The sequence below is a fragment of the Phyllosticta citribraziliensis genome (genome assembly GCF_038025025.1).
Source record: "Phyllosticta citribraziliensis strain CPC 17464 chromosome Unknown J3D65scaffold_3, whole genome shotgun sequence".
NCBI classification, from domain to species: domain Eukaryota; kingdom Fungi; phylum Ascomycota; class Dothideomycetes; order Botryosphaeriales; family Phyllostictaceae; genus Phyllosticta; species Phyllosticta citribraziliensis.
The window spans coordinates 1,247,494-1,270,243 of record NW_027117340.1 but is presented as its reverse complement, the minus strand read 5'-3'; the positions used below and the strand labels follow the sequence as shown (position 1 = coordinate 1,270,243).

Here is a 22,750-nt window from a genome sequence, read left to right as displayed (position 1 = left end):
TCATTTGGGATCCAAGGCGACGTCGGGAAACTCGCTCAAACGGGAATAGCTGATGAGTCAGCCAAATCACGCTCGTCGCGTCATAGCCGTGCTGAGCCTGGACTCCCACGCCCGTTCAACGCGTACTGCTCGTCCACCAACCTGCGCGCGTACAACGAATCTCTGTCAGCGCCCAGAACTCTCCACGCTTCACTGTAATGCGCTGGTTGTCAATCGCTTCGTACCGACTAACTCGTTCAGCCCTGAAGCCTAGCAAGAATGTCGACGCCCTTGGCGAAACGCCGCCGTCTTGACGACTCCCAGAGTGTCTTGCGCAAGCCTTTTCGCTCTCCCTTCAAAACGCCTGTCCGTCCAAATTCGAAACCCGATGGAGACTCGGCGAGCCAGTCGTCCACTGCGCAGGCATCAGCCTCACAAGGGGACACTGCAAATACCTCTCCCATGCCTTCGCCCGCTCCGCCAGACTCGACCAAGCCATCCATCTCCACTGGGCGCACAGTAACATCGAAGAGCACTCCCAGCACCCTGACTAGATCAGTTACCTCTCCCATCTCGGCTCGAAAACTTGCGTCTGGTGATCCTCTCGCGCAAGAACTTAGAGCAGAAGAACAAAAGCAGCGAAAGATCGCCCGCCAAATTGCGAACGTAAAGTCTGAGGTTGACACATTTGAACAAGCCCTGGCGATCTCAACCTCGACAAAGGACCAAGAGCTTGAGGAGCTAATCCAGAAATGGCGAGAGGCCAGTCGGGCTGCCGCCGAAGAGGTCTTTGGGACTGTGCGCGATCGTGTGAACAAGATGGGCGGCGTCGGTGCTTGGCGCGAAAGAGAGCAGAGACAACAGGAGTGGAAGCAGGGCTTTGATGCGGCCGAACAGGAACCCGACCTAGACGACACCGATGACGACGAAGACGACGACGATGAACTGACGCCAGAAGAGAAAGAGGTCAAGCGTATCGCCAAAGAACAACGCGCCGAGGCTAGAGCTGAAGCAAGGAAAGAGAGAGAATGGCGCAAAGAGGAAATGGAAAGGGAGAAAAGCGAACTGGAGGCTCAGCAGCCAAAAATGATGGACGAAGGCGCCAATGACGATGTGAGAAGCTCAAAGCACGACATTGTTTGGGACTATCAGGGCCTACCTTGTTTATGATGGGTGCTGACAGCATGACAGAGCTTCACCGTGGAAATGATGCTCAATACCCTCAACATCGATCCGGAGACTATTGGCTGGGACAAGCAAAGCCAACGCTGGATTGGCTGACTTGTTCTGGCCTCCAGATGACAGTTACGACCCGACCACGACTCGACGAATAGACCATTGCAACTGCTCAGTTGCTACATTATCAGGAGGTACAATTTCTCTTTCATCACCAATCAGCGTTCTATACTCCCCTTTCTTCGTCTTTGCTGGCGACTTCGCTTCACCGCTATTTCCCTGCGCGAACTGTACAGTTTCTTGCGCCAATTGCACGACACAAGGTGCAAGTAAGAATATCCTACATGATACAGCATCCAATCGCATTCTCATCAGGCCCAGCAGCCGAATTTCATTTGTTGCCTCCTTCATTCTGCTCTAGATAAACGTGCGAAGTTCAAAGCTTCCGCGCTAGTAAAGCGAGGACCTTGCAACAGACGCGCTTATGCAAGTAATCAGATGGCGTTCTACCAGCAGGCTCTTTGTCCTTGTCAGGTCGGCTGTAGGAGACCAATGAGGGGTTTTGTCACTAAGATTCCAATGGCGAATGCATCAAGCTAACCCGTCGAAGCGTCATGTCCTTGCCAAAATCTCCATTCAGGATTCATGACTTGACGACGGGCCAATCACGAACCCCAAGTACCCGACCTGGAACGCCTCCACGGATTGACTTCAGCTCGGAGTGCCCCTCGCTTGCAATTCCGAGAAATGTCTCATTTGGGGTCGAGATATTATCCTTCGGAGTAGCAGCTGCTCTTCAAGACTGGGAATACTGCTCCGACCATGGATCCTGTCCGGAAATGGCGGCACTCCGTCAGACCCGCGGGATCCCATGATCTTCAACTCCTGGATGCGATGCTGACTGCTCAAGCCTACCATGGATCGGCTAATGTCGACGCAGCGACGTTTGCAGCAGCATCACACAGGTACTCCTCACATGAGAACTCGGAAGGCTGCAGCTTCCTGTATGGCCTGACGAACCCCCACTGCGGCCTGGAGCACCTGCAGGAGTAGAGAGTACCATGGACTGCGCCTCCATATGGCACCCCTGACATGCAGGCCGTTGCTTATCCGGCGATACCTTTACAAATAGGCGTTCGCAGCGGGGCGTGGGAAAGTAACAGGGCAAAAGACCGAAGACTAGGTATAACACCACCAGTGTGTTATCATCCAGCCGCCGTTGGTATCAGTCGAGAGGGGAAGATGGTCTGAGCCGGCAAGCTGCCAAGAAGAGAAGATGTTCTCAGCCTGTCGAAGTGATTCGCAAAAGGATCGACCAGTATCCACGTTGTTGGAAAGCTGAATTACACAGGCCGTCGTCAGTCCTCGATGCACAGACAACGAGGCGCCAGCTCGAGCTTGGGCAGCACGATGATGTATGCCTTTGCAATGTCCATCTCGATTCTCGATTCTGACCGGTGAAGAGGAGCCCCCATCCAACGCCCAAGAACGCGGTGCCACCTTTGCGAGCAGCGGCGCAGTGGCAAGCCAAGGATCAATAGAATCGCATGCGAGTAAACGCCAGCCACCGTATTTCCATGATCATCCCGCAGGACCGCAATTGGCAGGACGCAAGCAGCACGCGAAAGCATCTCGCAGGCAGGCAGGCAGGGGATGAAATAGAGCGTCGCGGACGCCGGTCGGCCAGGCAGCGAGTGGAGCAATCATAGCAGGCCAGAGTCGACGTGCTGGGAGAAAAGAGCGAGAGTGCATGCGTATCACGGTCGCTTCGTCATGGAGCCATGCAATTGGTGGGCAACTGCCATGTCTTTGCAGTTGGTCGCCGTGAGCTGGGACCGGGGTGCACAACGCCCGCCCAATCAACGTCGTCCCTCCAGCCGCCGGTGCTGCTACACTCGACTCCCATCCACTCGACGTCCGAACCCAAGCGCTCGACTGCAAGCCCGCCGTCCACCCTCCATGCAATGCACATCCCATGCGGACGCCGTGTCATGCTCGATGCGGACATGGCAGCATCCCGGTCCGTCACTGCCTGGGCCGCAAACCTGACTGGACCCGGCGTGTTTGCAACCCGATGCTATATAGACTGCCGCTGCCGTCCGCGCGTCAGACTTTTCTGGTCTTCAGCAAGCCTGAGAATCCAAGAGCTGACTGTTAGCTGTTGTTTGTTGTTTTTTCTTCTACTTTTTTTACTATCCCCCCTACTATTCACTAATTTACCCCCACAAGAGTCTGGCACTCTTCCCCAACATCATACGGCACTTCACAACTACAACCCAAGAAAACCCAGTAATCAACCAAACATCGCCTAATTCATCATTCTTGTCGCTGGACGACGCATCGCAACACTCGACATAATCCAATCTAATAGCAGTTCTTCTTGCTCGAAGCAAACTCTTCTACAAGTTTTCCAAATCCATCATTTCGACAACACCCGACGACCGAAAATGGCCGCAATCCAGCTCAACTTCACCCTCCGCACGTCTGCAAACTGCAAGACGGTCCATTTGCTTGGTTCTTGGGACAATTACAATGGACAACTGCCTCTCTCAAAGGACGCAACCAAGGCCGGCGGATGGAAAGGCACTTTCCGTTTCCAGGGCGCGACGCTCAAGCAAGGCCAACGATACTGGTACTACTACATTATCGACGGCTACCACGTCTCGCATGATCCGGCCCGAGAATTTACGACGGAACCGACCACTGGCCGCAAGCTCAACATCCTCGACATTCCAGGAGGCAGGACATCGACCAGCAGCAGCACACACCACTCAACTTCGAAGCGTCACTCGCGACACAGCTCCATCGACGTAGCCAAGGGACGCTCAATCTCGCCCTCACAAATCAAATCTCCACGTCCCGTCAAGCCCGGCCAAGTACGCCAAATCGTCAACCAATCGTACGAGCCGGCTACGGTCGAAGCGCTCACGTCGCGCTTCAGCCGGACGACTATTGCCGAAGACGACGAGGATGACTACGACGACAGCGACATTGACTCGGACGTGCCGTCGCTGACGTCGCGCAGCAGCCGCAGCAGCAACTCAAGCTCGCCGAGCAGCGTGTCAAGCACCAGCTCCTGCTGCACGTGCGAACGATTCGGCATCACGCGTTCCGGAGACCGTGTCAAACTCGACTGCGGCGGCTCGCGCTGTGGCTACTCGGATGAGAGTTCAGAGTGTTCGTCGTCGGACGACGAGGAATATCGCGCCCGCACCACGCGCCGACAGGGCATCGTTGTGCGTCGATAGACCGACGCCAGCGAGGCTCGATGTGGTGTGGGCGGAACCTCTGCTTCGGCTGCACCTCGTCGCGTCGACATGATCTGACGACTTTCACGCTCTCTTCACGATTCGCTGTGTGTCTTGTTGCTACTGCTTCTGTTCGTTGCTGTCGCTATCACCTGTGTTTGCTCATTTCTGCGCTCCCTAGAGGCACTTCTCACGTAGACTCGACCGTCGCCATATGCCGAGGAGAAAGGAGAAAGTCCACGGAGGACTATACAAGCTGGATCCGCATTTCAATATGCGTAAACCCCTAATTCACGACAACGACCACATTTCCATTGGTCCCCGTCGGGTCGAGAACGGCACTCCCGCAGACCACTACTACCAACTCGCCTATCCGAGTCCCATCCACGCGCCAGCAGGTTCTGGAGTTTGTGAGTGAGATTCGCGCAGGTTGAGCGGGTCGGCTGCTGCTGTCCTCTTTTTTTGCCGTTGGCGGCGCTTTTGCCGCGCGGCGTCTTACTGGCATCGCACTCGACGTCACCTCTGGCGGCGAGACCTGCGGTGCGAAGGTGGAAGCACTTGAGGGCTTCTGCCCAGGAGGAGAACAGAAGGGAGGTGGGAAGGATGAAGGAAGAGAGGCCCGAGACGAGCCAGACCACGGCCGGACACGAGAGCGAGCTGCACGGCGCTCGCGCGCCTGCTCCGGTAGGAGGGAGGGAGGAGGGCATGGAAGCATGGTAGAGCATTTCCACTGTGAGTGTGAGAGTGGAATGGCCAATCAATCTACCTGTCCATGCATCATGATGCTTTGCTGCTTGCTTGCTTGCTTGCTTTCCTGTTTCGTGCCTGCCCTGCTCTGCTCTATCCTGAAGTCCCTGCCGCTGGGGTGCGTGTCGCTTGGGCCTGTCACGTCCATGCGTCCCACTCATTCCCACACTCCATGTCCATCCCCATTGTCATCGCGCGCACTGGGTGTTGCTCCGCAGCGCTTGCGTGCGTACGTGCCTGGGTCACCGCGTCATCTCACGTCGAAGTCCCCTGTCCAGATTTTGTTCCTGGCCCAGGCCCTGACCCCGAACCCGACTCCGCGCTCGATCACGCATGCCCGTCACCTACCACGTGGACACAAACAGTCATTTGCAACCCCGTCGCCGAATCGGAACATCAGCTGTATCAAATTTCGATGCCGCCAGCCACAACCAAGCCGTCAACCCGGGACTCGTATCATCTCCCCGTGGACGCAGGTTGGTGGTGCAGAACAAACTCAAGCAATCTGATTGTCATTCAATCCAGCACTGTTTTCTGGCTAATTTGAGTGTAAATCACTCTCATCATAGACACCACGAGGAGGACACGAAATGAAATAGCACTACGGACATCGACCATCCCACCCAGCAACGATCCGAAAACGAAGTGGAAATCTACTGCAGCAAACGATACCAAACCAATCAAAACCTCGCGGGCCTTTCTTTCAAGAGCAGCTCGACGTCAAACATGCCGACCCACGTGCTCTTATCCGTCTTAAAAGCGCCTTCGACCTTGGAATCGTCCTTGCACAGTACCTCGTAGTTGTCGTACAGGTGCATAAGAACGGAGCGCAGCTGCTTGTCCGCAAAGAACTGGCCCATGCACTTGCGCGAGCCGTAGCCAAAGGTGTAGAGGTTGTAGCGGAGCTTTTGAGCCAAAGTCAGTCATGTTCGAGTGAGCTATTCAGTAGACCATGGAGGCTTGGGTCGACGTACGTCATTCTGGGTAAGACCCTGGAACCGCATCGGGCGGTACTGCTTGCTGTCGGCGCCCCAGAAGGGGTTGCGGATGTTGATGCCGTACGTGTCGCTGACGACGCTGGTCTACAGATGTATTGATTAGAAAGGGTGCCACCAGGAGAACACTCAGACACGTACCCCCTTGGGAATGAAGTAGCCGCCAAGGACCTTGTCGACGGTAGCCTCTTCAGGGAACGAAAACGGTAGCGTAGGCTGCAGGCGCAGCGACTCGAGAATGATGAAGTGGAGAAGAGTGTCCTTGCGCGCCAGGTATTTCTGTTGGTCGTGCCTGTTGGCGTCGATTTCGGCAACAAGGTCTTTCTGCACGTCGACGGCATCGGCCAACATGATGCAAGCAGAGACGAGAACATGAGCAGTGATATCCAGGTTGGCGTAAGTGGCCTCGGCGACCGTCTGAAGAAGCTGATTTTCATGTCAGTGTAAAGTCGGGCGATTGGCAAATGATCATAGTCTCACCTCGTCCTCGGTAATCTTTCCAAGAGCAACATCCTTCCACAGCTTCATGATGGGGAGTTCGGGCCTGTCGAAGCGAGCCGACCGCATCATCATGTTCCACGCCTTCCAGCGCTTCGAGTATTCGAGACCAATGCCATACTGGAACGGCGTGTACATCATGCGCGTCGGCCTTCTGCGAGCGAGACCAGCCTTGAGCGTCGTGATGGAGATGAGCATAAAGATCTGACCAATGTCCCACAACTCCTTCTTCTCCGCGGCCGACATGTCTCCAAAGAGCACGCGCGATGTCTCCATCAACGGGAAAGGCATAAGCGTTTTGGCGGCGTCGATCACGAAGCTCTTGTCGGTGTCGGATCCGGAGTCGATGCGCGATTCACGGATGGTCTCGACAAACTCTTGACCGGACTGGTTGATCTGGCTCATTTGGCGCATCGCAATGGTGTTGGTGAGAAGCGGGTCGACGCTCTTGCGCACCTCGCGCCAGCGATCACCGCTGATGAAGCCGACTGCGTGGCCCATGACGTTGGTGAGCGCCCAGCCGCCGCGAGTGGTGAAGGTCTTGCGGTGCTGGCTCGCGTCGCTGAAGAAGTTGGCGACATCTTCAGGAGTGGTGATTACCCTGAGGCATTCGTGAGTCAAAGCCAGATTGTATCGTACAAGAAACTTACACTTCGCTGAATGTGCCGGCCCAAATGCGGTAGGTCTTGCCGTATTCCTTCATCCACTCATCGCTCTTCTTCCTGTGGTCAAAGAACTTTTCCAGAGTGTTTCCGTGTGGCCATTGGTACTTGGGGCCCTCCATTGTCTTTTTGCCATCTGCAGTCTTGATTTTCGTCGACCAATCAAGGTAGGGCTGCGGGAACCACTTAGCAAAAGATTCGAAAACCGTCTTCTCCTACTTACGTGCAAGACAGCACTGATGATCTGTGGATTCTTGTACAAGACCACTGCGACAAAGAGCAAGAGGGCAACAGCACTGACAGCGGTGCCAATGGTCGCAGGTGCCACCGACTTAGAGATCGTGAGGTGCGGTAGGGCCTTTGAGAATGCCTTTCCCAGTCCGTGCGACTTGACCTGTGCCTTGGACAGTACCACCGCCCAGAGCTCGTTGGACGACATTCTCGAAGAGGCTGAGGCTTTGAAACAGAGTGAAATGGTTGGAAAGGGGGAGATTGGAAGAAGGTGAGTGAGTTGATGGTCTGGAAAACTTGTGAGAACATCTTTCCTTTTTGTGCGTTCTCATCCTCTCCTGTAGTTGGTATGCTCAGTCTCGTTCGGAAACCAATCAGGAGACCCTTATTTCCCTAATAGTGCCCGGGTGGTGAAAATGCGATGCTTCGCCCAGCCCTGCTGACCGGAGTGCAGGGCTGGCCCCCTCGGACAGTAACGCCGGTCCATATCCGCAAATAGCATCTCAGCCCCATCTACAACCGACATGTTCGTCTTGAAATCGCTTTGCAGATAAATTCAGACTATTTTGTCGTGAAATTCGAGTTTCGCAATCAAGTCACGGACTCTCTGACTTTGAAACTACAACGCTCTTGCGAAATGGCCCCCGTTTCTTTTGAATCTGAGGAAGTTGCATCGCTCCCTATGGAGCAACCGACTGCAGATGTAGTTGAAACGCCCAAGCCAACGAGCAAAGTTGGTGAGTAAAGCTCCGGCGAAATATTTTCGAAAGCCCATGACTGACCTTTTCAGACTGGGAGAAGATGAACTTTACCTACGACCACAGCAACGGCCACGTAGAGTCAACATTCAGCCTCGCCACTGGAGAGTGGTCCACGCCCGAATTTGTGTCTGACCCCTACCTACGCATCCATGGACTCGCGCCTGGCCTCAACTATGGCCAACAAATCTACGAAGGCCTGAAAGCTTTCCGCGACCCGCAGGGCAAAATCAACATCTTCCGCCCAGACGAGCACGCAAAGCGCATGCAGCACTCTGCCTCTGCGGTGCTGATTCCTCCCGTGCCCGCCTCGCACTTCCTCCGCTGCGTCAACATGGCCGTCTGGCGCAACGCCGAGTACGTCCCTCCGCACGGCAGCGGCGCCGCCATGTACATCCGGCCGCTGTGCTTCGGCTCGGGGCCGCAACTGCAGCTGAGCCCGCCTGCCGAGTTCAGGCTCGTCGTCTTCGTGCAGCCCTCGCCGCCCTACCACGGCCTCAAGCCGCTGCCGTGCCTGGTCATGGAGGAGTTTGACCGCGCGGCGCCGCGCGGCACCGGTGGTGCAAAGGTCGGCGGCAACTATGCGCCCGTCATCCCCTGGAGCGCGAAGGCGTATAAGATGGGCTTTCCCATGACGCTGCATCTGGATAGCAAGACGAGGACGGAGGTTGAGGAGTTTAGCACCAGTGGCTTCATTGGTATCAAGGAGGAAGCTGATGGCAGCGTCATTATGTGTATTCCGGATACCAAGAACGCAATCGCCAGCATCACGAGCAAGACGTGCGTTGAGCTCGCGGAGAGCTGGGGCTGGAAGGTCGAGAAGAGATCTGTGAGTTCACACAGACATTGATGAGGGATGGCTCTGACCTTCAATTACGCAGATCCTGTACAAGGAGCTCGCAGAATTCTCCGAAGTCTGCGCTGCTGGCACTGCGGCGGCACTCGTCTCCATCTCTTCCATCACCTGCCACTCCACAAACGACAAGTTCGAGTATCCTGACGCCGGTACCGACGGCGGAAAGTACCGCAACCGCCTGCTGCAGGCCATTTTTGCGAGACAGCAGGGAACAGCTGAAGATGATTTTGGATGGCTGCGCGAGGTCAAGAGTGAGCTGGAGTGAGAGGATGGAGTAGAGGAAATGCTTTCGCACATTTCGATTTAGACCTTTGTGGCTGGATCAGGAGCTTTCAAGCATCTTTTGCCAATTTCTTAGGTGGTTTCCTACAGATCACCCTGACCTCAACATCCATACATCTCACACATCCCTGAAAGTGGCTGTGTCAATAGCACTCATAGTGCACAGTTCTTGTCGAGATAAGCTGCCTGCAAGTTCCCAAACGAAACATCAGACGATGAATAAGGAATTTGGACAAGATTTAGATATGGGTGAAAGTCACATGTTACCCCAGTCTCATTCCACAATAAAGCCAGTACGCTATGCCATGCTGCTACCAAAGAGAAAAATTGAGACAAAACCCGCAAGATGGATACGAGATCAAAGCAAAAGTCGTACAAGGTCGTCAAACGCATCAGTGACCTGCCACTGGGACTCCTTTCTCACAATCCAGTCCCTACGCTAGAAGTGCTCTTTCCAAAACTTGAACCGCACGTCGCTCGACGTCGCTCCCGCGCAAGCTTTCCGAATCTCTTTCGCCGCGCCGCTCGGACCGCAGAAGTAGACTCCCACGTCTGTTCGCAGCGTCGCTTCCAAGCCCGTCATGTACGTACGACTCATGATGCCGTCGCGCATGCCGGCAAGCAGTTTTCGAAAGTCGGGGCGGCCAAAGTTTGTGCGGCTGCGCAGTTCTGTAAGGGGGTCTTTGTCGGTACCAACGGAGTTGAGAACGATGTTATTGGCCGTGTCGACGTCGACGCGTGCTGTCAGGTACGTGTGGATGCGGAGGAAATCTGTGTCGTCGGTGGGCGCGAGCGGAGACTTGGGCACGGCGGAGTTGAGAGTCTGCGATTCCAGGCTGGACAGCAGCGCCTGGAACCATTCGAAGGATGAAGTGTCTTTGCAGACCCAGATAAATTCGACGCGACGGAGACGGCGCGGCGGGTTGGGCGATAGTCGCAGGTGCCAGATGTTCTTGAGAATGGATGCCCATGGCGTCACGCCGATGCCGGTGCCGATGAGCACTGCGATTTCGTTGTCGAAAACGTCTTCGGCAGGTGCTCCGTAGGGCCCATCGATACGGATACTGGGCATCTCTTGGCCGTGTTGGAGCGCCACTTCGTACATGCCCATTGGATCCATGTCGTCATAGAGTTTGGCTTGCGCGGGACCAGCACCAAGCGCATCGGCCAGAGCGCGAGTCCAGTCTCCGACCTGCCGAACATGGATACTGACGTACGGGTCGAACGGGCAGGACGTAATGGTGAATGGGTGCCATTGGTGGTAAGAAACAGCTGGACAATTGATGAAGAGCCACTGCCCGGGCTTGTATTTGAACGATGGTTTGACGAATTGAATCTCGACGGCATCTGAAGCGGATTAGTTTCGTCATTTGAAACAGTGTATTTTCGCAAAGCTTACCGTATGGGTGGCGAATCACTTTGGTGATTGTCGTTTCCCTGCGCGCTCTAATTTCGCGCGCGATACGTTCAATGAGATAAATTGCGCCGCCTACGAGCTCCCATCGCCAGCCTTCGTAGCCGAGGCAGTGGTTCCAGAATGGCTTCCCCGCAAAAGGTGAAATTGGATCTGTTGTATCTCGGACGAAACATCCCGTCGCGTGTGTGTACATGCCCAGGAGAAATGGAATGAAGAGGTGATGCGTATACCAAAAGGTCTCGTAGGATTGTTGGCGGATGCGATGATGAGCAGTCGTGTATATTAAGAGCATGCAGAGGAGCATAATGTGTCCGGTTATGCCTCCGGCTTGGGTGTAGTGAATTTGGAGCGCGATTTCGGGTCTGACCTGGGTTTTTTCGACGTTGAAGAAGTTGACGTAGTGTCCGGCAGTGTGGATGACGGTAAAGACAAGCAAGGCATAGGCAACTTGTCGATGGAACCATTGAGACTCATCCAAGGGGAGCCATCTGACCTTTGGACGAACAACTCGAAGTAGTGTCCGACACATGGGAAGAAGAATGAGGAGCGTGTCCACTGACAAAACTAGGCCAGCTCCTCGAGATATCCACACAGACCATTTGAGTTTGTTGAGTGCGGCGAGACGCTCGTCTTTTGCTTGTTTCCACCTACTCATGTCAGTCGAGTGATTGACGCATTCGGCGCCTGCGGTGACTTACCATCCTACTGCAAAGATCGCTATGTGGAAACCGTAAAACAAAAAGTAGAATACCAATTTCCTGGGTTCAAAATGAGCTTTCCAGCTCTTCTTCTGCTGTTGAACCACCATTACGAGTCTTATAGATTGGGAATCGAGAGACTCCTAGGCTTGGCCTCACGAAAAGAGGTGCTTTGTCGGATGGTCAAGAACCAAAGATCGAAAGCAAGGCGAAAGATTGCTGTCGCCCAAGATTTGGTCCAAGATCCAAAAGATGACACGGCGCAAAGTGTTGACGCAATGCCCTGCCAAAAGAATACGGAGGAGGTATTTGGGCGAGCAGAGCTTCGAAAAAACTCCTCACAGGCACAAGGTACAGAATCTTTGTTGCTCCGTTCAGGATGTGCTGACTGTCTCGGCCGTGCAGTCACGCGCCGATCATACGCTACTGCTTACGAAGAATTATGCCCAGTATAGTCTTCCAAAAGGTGTTTGAACAGGGATGGCCGTTTCTTGGAAAAGCTTGGCTTGAGTTGACGTGAAGAGCCGCAGCCGCTATGATTAGCTGATTCCCCTGATGGTGTGGGGTGAGGAGCGGGATGACGATGACTGCGTCGTCAAACAGGCGGTAGCGTGTATTGGAATGCGGGAAGCGGGGAGGACTAGCAGCCTTGGGAATCGCGTTGCCGTCGGAAGGTTGTGTCAAGTCTGCGACTGACACTCGATACCCATGATGCGGAGGATGTTTTGAACAATCTATCCAATCCTGACGCGACGATTTGTGATTCCAAGCTCTTGATTGCGGCGAACTGAGGCTCTGGCGGACCGTTTCCCAATTTTCGCCTACTCTTGGACCACCTTGGCGACGTTGAATCGGTGTCGATGTGATGTTGAGATTCCTTGTGATTGTCGCGGCCGAGTTCTTGGGTTAGGCGCTTCTCGAAGGATTCGTGCTGGGCTCTTTCCGATGCCTATCCGGCCGGGTCTCTTGCGGGCGCAAAGCTGCCGGTTGCTTTCCCCAAAGTACACGAGGATGTTCGAGGCGAGGCTCTGTTGACTTGCCCAAAGCTCGGTCCCGGGCTGGTATACGAAACCGTAGTCGAGGTATGTAGACGGTCGTTCGAAACAATCCTGGATTTGCGTGCAAACACCACGGGTGACGAATGGGCCGATATACCGAGAAGAGTACAGCGGTTTATGCAGACGACGACGCTAAGTTTGGGGTGTTTGGAGGAGCTGGTGCAGAGAAGTCTTGATGACACGGAGTATGCAGAAGACGGACAACCGATAGAAGTGGAGCAGCGTGCAGCACCCTTGGACCACATCATGTCTCGATTGCGTGGCAGAGCAGCTGTTTGCTATGGGCGCTTGAGAGGTTGTGGAAGGCGGTGGACAATGCCTGCAGCTGTTCCTGACCACTCGTTGGACCGCAGCCAACGGCACGCAGCCTGTAGGCGCCGACATGATGCACGATGCGGGCACGCGAAAACTGTTCCAATATCACTGGAACCAGCATAGTCAGGCATCGTGCTGACAAAAGAGGGTGCGTACGGCCGAGCCAAGGCCCAAGCCTCTTGTCGAGGGAGCTGACACGTTCTGGCAGGTTGGTTGGAGATGTGGCCGCGCCGTTGTCAATGGAGAGTGCGAGGAATGGCCAGTGTGATTTCATCATGCCCAAGACGTGGAAGATTGAGCGTCTGTAGTGGCTTCATCGTGTTGTGTTTTGCGATGGAGAGAGCGAGTCCTCAGGCGACGCGGCGGGCGGGCGAGGCTCTTGACAGGTCAAGCCTCAGCTTGGCCTTGGTGATGTGGAGGTGACAAGACATGGCATGGCAAGAGAGAGCGACGGGCAGCGGGGCCAATGAGCGGCTGCAGTTCCAGGGCGGGTGTCACGTCGACGGATGTGGATGTGACATGGTGGTGGTGAGGGAAGAGGGCGGCCGTGATTTGCTGGTTCCCCTGGCGCGTCGGCCTGCGCACCAGCCCCAGCGCTTAGCACCCCCACCTCGCATGCATGCTCCATCCATCCAAAATACTTCCAACGCCCACTTCTTTGCTGTGACGGTCAATCGCAGTCCTGAGACTCGGCGCCCTTCACACTACTCGGCTTACCCAAGCCCCAACGCCTCGTCAATGATATATTGCTAATGTCTTTGCTCCTCATCATCAAGTAGCTGCCTTTACGCCCCTGCTACTCTCGCCAACCATTCTCGACATGGGCAAATTAATCAAGAACCACTGGGCTCGCTTGATCATGCTCACAGCTGCCGCCTGTACGTCTCCACTCAAAAAATTTCTTACATCGTCTCTTTCTCTGACATGATTACTCTAGATCAAGTTGGCGCGTCCATCGAGGGCTTCTTTTGGCCAAAGATATTTTGGGACTTTTTGACCCGCAATCTCGATGGAGCAGTAAAGCCAGTTCCTGCACTGCAAATAATCAACCTCCTTCTCGGTTTACTAGGCTTTGCTTGGGAGTGGCCCCTCAGCTTTCTGGCCGGATCGGCTCTCCACAGATCTATGGAAGCCCGATTGGTCGTTTATCCCTTGAGCACCCTCGCGGCTTTGCTCCTATACCAAGGCACAAATGCCGGTCTGTACTACATCATCGGCATGATCGTTTACTTTTGGGCTTACAGCGAAGGCGAGGTACGTTCATTTTTTCTGCTTCCCCGTTGACTTCTCGCTGACTCTGCCCAAGGTCGTTTGCGCGAAACCATGGACACTGCCCAAGCGTAGTCGGCCTGCTATGGGCGTTTGAAGATACCCTTGGTGTGTTTGGAGTTTGGCATTTACATCGGACACAGCGAGGCGCTTTGGGACTTTTCTTGATGCTACAAGACCACAGTGCATTGTTCATCCACTCAGATACCCACTATTCGTGCTGAAATGTACGGAACAACGTCACCGGCTGGCGCAAATAAAGCATTCTAATTTTCGCTCATTGGCAATCGTTTTTGTTTCCTACACAATGCGTCGCAACCGCAGCTGCTCGGCGGGGCGAGGCGAAATCGTGAGAAGCCTTTTTACACCACTCCTCGCCAAAGCGATTTCGCAGGGGCAAACTTTGACATGTTCCAGTATTCAGCCGTGCTGAAGGATCAAGAACAAAACAGAAGAAAGTACCCCTGAAACACTTGGATTACCCCTGGCCCTAGGTGAACGTCCTGATCTATTGACGAGTTGCAAAAAAGATAGTCCAGAGCCCCAGTTGCCACAGACAGAAAAAGCAGCCTGTCAGAAAAGAGCATGTGCTCTGCTTACTCTCCTGGATCGGGCCGCGATGAGTTCACACGTAGTGCTGACCCAGGGAACGCGTCCGCGCTCCACAAACACGCAACGAAACCCAAAACTTGCCCCCTGGAGCCACCATCCATGCGCCAAGATGCCTCCAAAAATTTCCGCCAAAAAATTGTGTCGTTTTTGAAAAAAAGCCCAGGGATGAATCGCTCTCAAGACCAACAACCGACCCGACGCGTGAGCAGTCTCCCAAATCACCTACCAGGGATCCAACAGAGCAACATAGCGCGCGTGAGCATACCGCATCCCACTGCGGCCTGCGTATCTCTGGTGAGTTCCAGCTTTATCGCTGGTAAATCTCAGAAGCAAAAAATGGCTCTTGTCGACCGTCTGGACACGCACGGATAATCGCTACCACAACCACCATCCACCGCCCGATGCCCAATCAATCAGGACAAATAGGGTTGAAAAGAGCCAAAGCCAAAAGAAAGCAAGGTCGGCCAGGACTTGAACCTGGGACTTGCCGTGGACGGGACTGTTGTTGCCACGGCACGCGTTACCACTACACCACCAACCCGTTTGCGAGTCTCCCGCTTAGTGGTAGGTACAAGTCGCAATTCTTCATATGCAAAAGCTATTTTGCTGGCTTCTGTGCCAAAAAAAATAAAAAAATCCACGCTTGAGACAATGTAAGCTCACATAATCCGCCTTCTTGTCACGCGTCAGTTTTTTGCGGCCACGTGTAAGGGACTTGCTCACGCCGCGATTCAAATATCACTGTCGTTTGGCTTCAAAGATTTTCAGACTGTTCCAGAAAGCTGACTCTCGCGTGCGAGAGGTCGTGGGTTAGTATCAGCGCAAAGGGTCCATCCTCACGTCAGCGGAGAGTTTCCTCCTCGCTCCACAGACCCTGATCGTTTGACCGATGCAGCGAGCGAAGTTTTGGCTACACTTTTCTTTCTTCAACTACGCATCTCTAGCTTTCCCGGTTCTCACACGACATGTTCAGACATACTTGCACCATCTGTGAACACTTGGAAGCGTCAAAGGCTGTCTGGTGCGGTTGGCGCTAGTCGCCCAAAGTCTGAATGTTCGGCGTGCCCCAACTCACATCTGCAATTGTTGATGCCGTGGTCTTACAATAGATTGAGACTCTTTTGAAAATGAAAGAGCGTCGTTGACGGCGTAGACCTTGAATTTCAAAGTGTGCTTGCGCGACTGACCAATATTTGATGCGAGATACCGCACCGTTTCTGGAAGTAGAAAGCGAAGCTTATTGACCATAATCTGAATCTCTACCAAAGTTCGATGCGCCCTTGTTGCAGTGATATCATTTTGAACTAGCAGCATGCTTTCATGGCAATTGATGTGACGGCAAGTGATCTGAAGGCGAGTGATCTGGTGGCAAGTGATCCATTCTCGTTGCGCCTGAACTGCCACTGTTGTCCAGTGCGGACACCGGACGGATTGGATTGGTGGCGCTAGCCTCCTGAAATCCAGAGTTGCATCCCCAACACGACAGAAGCCCGTTACCCTACCAACGGCTTCAGTGTTGTGTGGTTGTGTTCAACCAAGGAGACGTATCGAGCCACTGATTGAGAAAGATTTGCAGTTGATTCTGTCGTGAAGTGTGCTTGAGAACGCTGTGCATATCCACGGAGAAGGCAACGGAACTTTCAGGGGAAGTTGGCAACAACTCCTTGAATTGCTGTTTTCTTTGGCGAATATGGAGCGGATTGTTTAACATCCGGGCTTAGAGCTTTCAATTTTGCGATCAGGAGTGTGATTTAATAACCAGAGAGTGAGAGCTTTTGCTGTTGGGGGGCATGTGATGTATTCAGCTTCGGACCGCCCAAACCAAGACATCAAGTTCTTGATACTGGTAACCTTAGATCAATTCAGCTTTTGACCGTCCAGGCTCAAGTGTTGGGGGAGTGATCCAGCGGAGTCTCCGCTCGTGTATAAAGAAGGGCCTGCGGCTTCCTGCGTGTCTATGCTCCTCGCCATCAGAAGAAGTTAATTGCCTATTCAGAAGCGACAGCGACAACGACAACGACAACGACAAGACAACCTCACCCAAGACCTCTACAACAACACCACCCCCACCACCAACAATACTCTTCCTCAAACAATATCGCACCTCATGTAAGCCCAACACAATGTTGACTCCCTGACACCGGCAGATGACTGACCTTTGCAGGGCTGCTCTCTCCGACGCCAGCTTGGGACTGATAATGCAAAACCGCTTCTGCGAAATCTACATGGAGCTCGGCATCGGCGATCTTGCGAACATGGAGCCCCCCAACAATGCTGCGTCCCAAGGGACTTTGCCGAACCCTCAGCCCCTTCTCACCCCTCCAAACTCCCAGGCAGCCAAAGAGGATGGCCCGGGTCACCAGGCACCGCACCCCCACCAGCAAGCTCCTGCGGCTCCTCCTGGACTTGGAAGTAATGCAGGCATGTACTTGCATTGGTTGCTGGCGGTACGCCGAATCGCCTTCCGCGCGCCGCGCTTTCAAGAGCACGGTCTCATCCCCCCTCCCGGCCTCAGGGAGAACGAGGGCAGGTATCTGCCGCAATTCCTCTTCCCGGGCGCCGAAATCGTTTTCCCCCTGCCCGGATCGGCCGCGCACTGCCAGGGTCCCTCGCAGCAAGAGCTGCTGGCCCAGGCGCACCGGCGACCAATGCTGGTGCAGCGAATGCAGATTGAGCTGCGGCGGCAGGAGACCCTGCAGATTGGGCTGTAGCAGGAGCAGCAACAAATGCCCCCCCCGTCGAGGAAGGAATGTGCCTGGGCAGGCCTTGCCACCAGAACATACCCACGGGCCATTGCTTCCAGACCTAGGGATAATGAGCAACAAGTAGTACGGCGAGGTGCTGAGGCAATCCCGTCGAGCTTCGGAACGGATAGGATTGTTGCCTGCGGGCGACTTGCCGGGTCTGATCCACCCGAGGCGCGGGGCCTTCTCCCATTTACCCCTGAGTATACCCAATTCTCGCTCAGAGAGGTTGCAGATGGGCAACCGCGGTGGCGTGCGACCGTCCTCGAGGTCGATTGCGTGGTCGTGCTCCGTGTTTTGGGCGAGTACGCCGGCGAGTTCGCCGTCGAAGAAAGTCACTTGGGAAGGATGAAACAGAAACGCTGCGGGCGTGGGAACGCGAATGGCGGCGTACTTGTAACCGTGACAAGCGCTGGCGAATAATCTGAGCGGTGTGGTTGATTCGGAGTCGGCTATTGGAGCTGGATGGTTGGGCCCTGAAAGTTTCTAGAAAATTGGTGGTTTTTCGACGAGAACGAGCTGGTTTGTAGATGACTTTTTGAATCAAGGTTGTTGTATGTCGGTACATGAAAATAATGGCAGTTGTCCATGACAATCTTCGTTAAAGTTGGAAAGGCCTGAGCAGTGGTGTGATGCTTTTGATAGAGGGATCTCCTTCTATTTCGTCCCTAAAAGCCTGTCAGTCTTGGTTCGATCATGTGGGGTGCGTTGAAATGCGGTTTCAACCTTACTGCCCTGTTACAAACCAGGAACCGATTCCATTTCCGTCGCTTGACAGATGCTGGCAAGTTCTCACCCTTCACGCATCCTTCAAACTGGGTATTTGAAGCGAAAGATATCCGATTGCTTTGAATTCGCTTTTCCAAGGCCCGTAGGTCACTTGGCCCTCCTCAACTATTCGAAAACCGGGAAAAGTGTGTATGCTCAAACGCCGATCGATGCTATCTCGCTGAAAGTGTGTGTATGTATGCAGTAGCGGGGACAGCGAGCAATGGCCCTGTCCACTGAGTGCGCGCTTCGCTAAAACGACTGTGACAGCTTGCCTTCTCTCATCTCTCTTAAAACAAATAAAAAAGCAGCGGTCCCGACTCCATAGTGCGCCGGATTCTGACGAAAAATAAGTCAAGGAGAAAGAAAGCTCAGGCTGAAAAGACACCCAAGCCTTCGGGGTCTTTGTAATCCTCGCGCTGTTCCCGGTCACGTTCGCGCTCGTCTTCTTCCGTCTTCTCGCTTTGCAGACTCTCTGCCAGACTCGCCGTCTTTCTCTTCTTGCGGAAACTGGACCAGCTCAATCCACTTGACCGATCGGCCTTCTTTTCGTCTTTTCCACGTTGCTCCCCTCCGACAGCTGGGCTGCTTGCCGCGCTGCTACCACACAGAGCTGGAGTAGGGGGCTCTGTCGAGGCGCCGTCGCCATCATCCGCGTCCTCGAAACTGCTACTGTTCTTCTTTTCGCTGCGAGAAAAGAAGCCACCCTTCTTTTCACCGCTACTCCCGCCCGTACCTGGAAGGCTGAACTTGGATGAACTGCTTTTCCGGCTGAGCTTGCTCATCCAACTTTCCTTGCCCACGCTGGTGCCGGCTGCAGCCACGCTTTCGGAGCGAGACTCGGTTCGGTCAAGGCTGGGTCGCGGGCTCCAGCTGGTGGACAGGGACAAGCTTGCGGTCTCAGCCACGCTGCTTGCAACAGTGCTACTGCGGTCGCGGCCTGTGTGGCTGTCGCGCGATTTTCGTGTCAGCGTAGGCGAGAGATCGCCACCTTTGAGGTTGAACACGTCTGAAGCACCAGTCGAGGACGAGGGCGGGTACAAGGTGGATGTGGTGCCAATAGCAAAATCGGTTGCAGAAGTGGGACGTTCATCCGTGCCATCAAGTCCTGAAAAAGAGGGCTCTTTGGCTTTGGACTTGCCCTTGTTCTTCTTGTCCACCTTTTCCTTTTCGGTTTTGGCCTTGTCCGCAGAGCGAGTCCAAAAAGATCGGAAGTTGGGCGCCGCTGGATTCAATTTGCCGCTCGGAGGAGTTGACGGGGTCGGCTGGGGTTGGGACTGGGGACGTGTGCCAATTGGCGCCTGTTGAGGGGAGCGGTTGTCCTGGGGATAATCGAACTCATCATCGATAGATTCATCGTAGCCCAGTCCGGGTGGACCATGCTGAACCGAAGGTCTGCGAGAAGGTTGGCGCGAAAATGAGTTCATGGAGTTGAGGGCGGCATTAATGCCCAGATCGGCTGCGCTCAAAGGAGACGATCGTTGACCAGTGGGCTCAGCTGTCCATCCGAAGCGCTGGGAACTCTCAGTAGACGGTCGGGGGAGCTGATTTTCACCAAACGACTTGGTGGAGCCTGGGCGGGGAGACGAGGATCTTTCCGGACCAAAGCCAGGTGGCCATGTGGACTCTTCCTCTTTGCTAGGGAAGAATTTGAAAGCTCTTTTGCGTGTTTGAACATGACTGGGACTATTCGTTCCCAAGGGAGGTACCGAGGTGCGAAAGGGCTTTATCGATTCCATCCAGCTCGACCCAGAGTGACTACCTCGACGGCGTGGCGCGCCTATGGGAGGGAGTTCTTCGTGCTCAGGACGTGGCAAAGAGTGACTCTGGGAGCTTTTTAGCGACCCAAAAACAGGGCCATCGTCGGATACGGTCTTGCCCCGTTGACGATTAAACAATTGGTTGAACCGGCTTTGGATTGTTGCGCCAGTCACAACCCTCCCCGAGCCAGAAAGCGAATTTATCGATCTCGTGTCACTATCAATGCCTTCCTGCGGATAACGCATGTGCAGCTGTCCGGAGCTTCCTCTAGGGCTCGCAAAATAGCTAGGCGATTGACTGTGGGTAGAAACTGGGGAGCTGGGACTTTTGTTTGCTTCTTGGGCCTGGATAGCCCCCAGGCCCGGGATAGGCGGCCCCCCTGGCGGACCTGTCAAGTTTCCGAATGATCCGGCGCTGTTCCTGCCGTTGTGGTCGAGTCCAGCATACGTAGATCTGTCCGTTTCGCTCGAGAACAGGTCCGAAGGTAACAGAAGGCCAGCGTTGGGGCTCATGGGTGCGCCACCGGTCAATGCCTCGAACTCTGCAGCTGAAAAGCTACTTTCTCGATGCGCCGTTATAGGTGCTGCCCCATTAGCAAAGTTGAAGAACGGCGATGATGACGTGACCGTGGGGGAGATGCTGGCAATGCTAGGGTTACTATAAGGGGTGGAGGTGGTGACAGGAAACGTCCCGGGAGCAGCCGAGAAATTCTCGTTGCCCAAGCTGCCAGCATGTTGCCTTTGTCTCTGGCTGGTTCCTCGAGACGGGGCTTCATCCAGAATTGGAGGCTGACGATACGGATTGGGCTGATTCGAGGCTCTGGAGGAGACAACTTGGAGCTGGTTCTGAGCCTCTGCGTACGTTCGTTCAGCGGTTTGCAAGCCAGCCCAAGCAACCTGATATCTCTGCTGTAGAGCACGTATCTTTTCGCCCCAATCCTTTTCCTCTTTTGCCCACTCTGTCCTCCTTTGCGCCTCCGGATCAGCCTCTCCAGTCTCCAGCTTTTTGCGTTCCTCTTCCAACACTCTGTTTTGGATTCCGATTTCTCTCACAGACTCCTCCAGCGTGCGAATAGTGGCCAGCTCTTCCGCTTGCTTTTCCCGGAAGCGTTTCGTTTCGTTCTCCGCTTTGGCCAGCCGCTGTTCTTTCTCCAGGCCTGTGCGATCGATTTCTGCTGCCATCTCGTCTATCTCGGCCTTAAATCTTTGCGCATCATCAGCCATTTTCTTTCGTTCCGCAGCCTTTTGTTGCAGAGCCTTTTCCTCGGCTGCCTTCTTCGCCTGGGCCCTTTGATTCTCTTTTTCCAGATTCACAACCTCCTTCCTCAGTTCTGAACTGGCAGCAGTCTTGCGAGCAAGCTCATCCTTGAGTTCGTTGTGGCGTTGGCTATACACCTCCTTCTGCTCCTTGAAATTTTTTTCTTCCTCCTCTATTGCTTTTCTTGTGGTCGCGATGTCCGCCCGCAATCTGTCGCCTTCTGCTTGCAACTGCGCTTCAGTCTCGCCCGACTTTGGATCCTCGTTTGTCTCATCTTGGTGGAACGAGTTGGCCGTCGCAGGAGAAATGCGTCGTGGAAGCTGTACCCTCCGTGGGTGCGACTGGCTGTTGCTATGAGATCTAACCATGTCGGCGGGCGGGAGAGCTGGCGATGGAGGTTCCAAGAAGTTTTTACAAGGCGCAACTTTCGCCTCGACCCACCAATTTTCATCCTCCTCGTGGTCATCGTCGTGAGCAACCTCGACGGCTCGTTGGTACGCGGCGAAGTCGAAAAAGTCGTCCGAGGAAGGCGGTTTCGTTCTGAATCGGACGGGCTCGCTTTGTGTGTGAAAGTTGTGGTGGTTGATGGCAACGACGCGCACAGTGAAGGCCGTAGCAGGTCGGAGGTTGGTGATGTTTATCGAGGTGTCCTTGGGGCCTACTTCTTCCACTGCCAGGAGTCAGTTGGAATCATAGCTCGGGGGGGTGTTGCTCAACCTAGCACGCCATTGACCTTGATCTGATATGCCTGAACGGCACTGCGGGGTTCTGAAAGTTCCCAGTGGAGGACAGCGCCATCGGCCTTGATTGCAACGAGGGAAACGACAGGTGCGGCGGGCACGTCGAGGCCGAGAAGTTTGATAAGGTCATCTTCCCTGATGGCCATGACCTTCCAAGTGCGGTAGACGAGCCTGAGGCGGAAGTTAGTCAGGATAGTGCTTAGATGAGGTGGAGCAGTCAGCGCGCACCATAGCAAGGCGGCAAACGTAGCCAGAGCCTTCAAGGACGGAGCAGAGGTGAGGGCGTCGAGCGGCTCCATGCCGGCAGCGCGTACGGGCCAGTGGGCGATGATGTCTGGCGAAGGCATGGCCGTGCCGCTCCAGGGGCGAGGAGGTTAGGTGCAGGCGGGGGCAGAGCTGCACATGGATGTGGTATAGCAAATAATGGCAAAAGTTGGAGTTTGCAGTGTCGAGGTGTTGCGGGAATCCTGACTGCCGCAGACCTGGAGGGACTGACTCTTGGCTGGCGCACCGACCACGCAATCGACTCCGCGGGACCTGGGCTGGCTGTCCCTTAGCGCAGGACCGGGAACGACTTGCGACGTCCGGACAGTCAGTGGCTCTTTTTTCCAACACCAGACACTCCCTCCCGTCAGCTCTTCTCCGCAGCAGTCATCTCCATCGATACGTCCACCTCGTC

General features: G+C 54.5%; 7 protein-coding genes and 1 non-coding gene across 8 annotated transcripts; 4 read left to right on the top strand and 4 right to left on the bottom strand.

Moving 5' to 3' along the window:
* The first annotated feature begins 15 nt into the window (after positions 1 to 15).
* Positions 16 to 1,583, top strand: J3D65DRAFT_616709 (uncharacterized protein). Its single transcript, XM_066799475.1, has one exon. It carries the CDS (start codon positions 259 to 261, stop codon positions 1,147 to 1,149), a length of 891 nt encoding a protein of 296 aa, XP_066657782.1. The 5' UTR covers positions 16 to 258; the 3' UTR covers positions 1,150 to 1,583.
* A 1,784-nt stretch (positions 1,584 to 3,367) lies between these two features.
* J3D65DRAFT_257766 (uncharacterized protein) lies at positions 3,368 to 4,762 on the top strand. The gene has a single exon (XM_066794846.1). It carries the CDS (start codon positions 3,603 to 3,605, stop codon positions 4,401 to 4,403), a length of 801 nt encoding a protein of 266 aa, XP_066657781.1. The 5' UTR covers positions 3,368 to 3,602; the 3' UTR covers positions 4,404 to 4,762.
* An 883-nt stretch (positions 4,763 to 5,645) lies between these two features.
* On the bottom strand, positions 5,646 to 7,843 carry J3D65DRAFT_616691 (cytochrome P450 monooxygenase GliC2). Its single transcript, XM_066799474.1, has 6 exons — positions 7,529 to 7,843; positions 7,294 to 7,478; positions 6,626 to 7,244; positions 6,287 to 6,571; positions 6,125 to 6,232; positions 5,646 to 6,055 (listed from the first exon to the last, which is right to left on the bottom strand). The coding sequence occupies exons 1-6, from the start codon at positions 7,742 to 7,744 to the stop codon at positions 5,831 to 5,833; spliced, it is 1,638 nt and encodes a 545-aa protein (XP_066657780.1). The 5' UTR covers positions 7,745 to 7,843; the 3' UTR covers positions 5,646 to 5,830.
* Positions 7,844 to 8,130: 287 nt separating this feature from the next.
* On the top strand, positions 8,131 to 9,764 carry J3D65DRAFT_616687 (branched-chain amino acid aminotransferase/4-amino-4-deoxychorismate lyase). Its single transcript, XM_066799473.1, has 3 exons — positions 8,131 to 8,273; positions 8,327 to 9,123; positions 9,176 to 9,764. Exons 1-3 carry the CDS (start codon positions 8,174 to 8,176, stop codon positions 9,413 to 9,415), a joined length of 1,137 nt encoding a protein of 378 aa, XP_066657779.1. The 5' UTR covers positions 8,131 to 8,173; the 3' UTR covers positions 9,416 to 9,764.
* A 107-nt stretch (positions 9,765 to 9,871) lies between these two features.
* Positions 9,872 to 11,657, bottom strand: J3D65DRAFT_644689 (putative NADPH oxidase; the record flags this gene model as incomplete). The annotated part of the gene is made up of 3 exons (XM_066802165.1): positions 9,872 to 10,779; positions 10,832 to 11,496; positions 11,548 to 11,657. The coding sequence occupies 3 exons, from the start codon at positions 11,655 to 11,657 to the stop codon at positions 9,872 to 9,874; spliced, it is 1,683 nt and encodes a 560-aa protein (XP_066657778.1).
* A 1,918-nt stretch (positions 11,658 to 13,575) lies between these two features.
* Positions 13,576 to 14,466, top strand: J3D65DRAFT_616684 (uncharacterized protein). The gene is made up of 3 exons (XM_066799472.1): positions 13,576 to 13,798; positions 13,858 to 14,174; positions 14,227 to 14,466. The coding sequence occupies exons 1-3, from the start codon at positions 13,741 to 13,743 to the stop codon at positions 14,284 to 14,286; spliced, it is 435 nt and encodes a 144-aa protein (XP_066657777.1). The 5' UTR covers positions 13,576 to 13,740; the 3' UTR covers positions 14,287 to 14,466.
* A 791-nt stretch (positions 14,467 to 15,257) lies between these two features.
* On the bottom strand, positions 15,258 to 15,342 carry J3D65DRAFT_t31. The gene has a single exon. It is a non-coding gene; the product is annotated as a tRNA-Cys (tRNA).
* Positions 15,343 to 18,381: 3,039 nt separating this feature from the next.
* Positions 18,382 to 22,517, bottom strand: J3D65DRAFT_616677 (uncharacterized protein). Its single transcript, XM_066799471.1, has 3 exons — positions 22,300 to 22,517; positions 22,049 to 22,242; positions 18,382 to 22,001 (listed from the first exon to the last, which is right to left on the bottom strand). Exons 1-3 carry the CDS (start codon positions 22,416 to 22,418, stop codon positions 18,685 to 18,687), a joined length of 3,630 nt encoding a protein of 1,209 aa, XP_066657776.1. The 5' UTR covers positions 22,419 to 22,517; the 3' UTR covers positions 18,382 to 18,684.
* Positions 22,518 to 22,750: the final 233 nt, after the last annotated feature.

Excerpts from the sequence above, each read along its gene's own strand:
- J3D65DRAFT_257766 (XM_066794846.1), top strand. The coding sequence starts at position 3,603 with ATGGCCGCAATCCAGCTCAACTTCACCCTCCGCACGTCTGCAAACTGC.
- J3D65DRAFT_616691 (XM_066799474.1), bottom strand. The coding sequence starts at position 7,744 with ATGTCGTCCAACGAGCTCTGGGCGGTGGTACTGTCCAAGGCACAGGTC. Across the intron at positions 7,245-7,293 it reads GCCGGCACATTCAGCGAAGT|GGTAATCACCACTCCTGAAG; the intron begins GTAAGTTTCTTG and ends CGAATGCCTCAG. Across the intron at positions 6,056-6,124 it reads AGGGTCTTACCCAGAATGAC|CTCCGCTACAACCTCTACAC; the intron begins GTACGTCGACCC and ends TTGGCTCAAAAG.
- J3D65DRAFT_616687 (XM_066799473.1), top strand. The coding sequence starts at position 8,174 with ATGGCCCCCGTTTCTTTTGAATCTGAGGAAGTTGCATCGCTCCCTATG. Across the intron at positions 8,274-8,326 it reads CAAGCCAACGAGCAAAGTTG|ACTGGGAGAAGATGAACTTT; the intron begins GTGAGTAAAGCT and ends TGACCTTTTCAG. Across the intron at positions 9,124-9,175 it reads GGAAGGTCGAGAAGAGATCT|ATCCTGTACAAGGAGCTCGC; the intron begins GTGAGTTCACAC and ends TCAATTACGCAG.
- J3D65DRAFT_616709 (XM_066799475.1), top strand. The coding sequence starts at position 259 with ATGTCGACGCCCTTGGCGAAACGCCGCCGTCTTGACGACTCCCAGAGT.
- J3D65DRAFT_616684 (XM_066799472.1), top strand. The coding sequence starts at position 13,741 with ATGGGCAAATTAATCAAGAACCACTGGGCTCGCTTGATCATGCTCACA. Across the intron at positions 13,799-13,857 it reads CATGCTCACAGCTGCCGCCT|ATCAAGTTGGCGCGTCCATC; the intron begins GTACGTCTCCAC and ends TGATTACTCTAG. Across the intron at positions 14,175-14,226 it reads GGGCTTACAGCGAAGGCGAG|GTCGTTTGCGCGAAACCATG; the intron begins GTACGTTCATTT and ends ACTCTGCCCAAG.
- J3D65DRAFT_616677 (XM_066799471.1), bottom strand. The coding sequence starts at position 22,418 with ATGCCTTCGCCAGACATCATCGCCCACTGGCCCGTACGCGCTGCCGGC. Across the intron at positions 22,243-22,299 it reads ACGTTTGCCGCCTTGCTATG|GCTCGTCTACCGCACTTGGA; the intron begins GTGCGCGCTGAC and ends CTTCCGCCTCAG. Across the intron at positions 22,002-22,048 it reads CAAGGTCAATGGCGTGCTAG|TGGAAGAAGTAGGCCCCAAG; the intron begins GTTGAGCAACAC and ends GACTCCTGGCAG.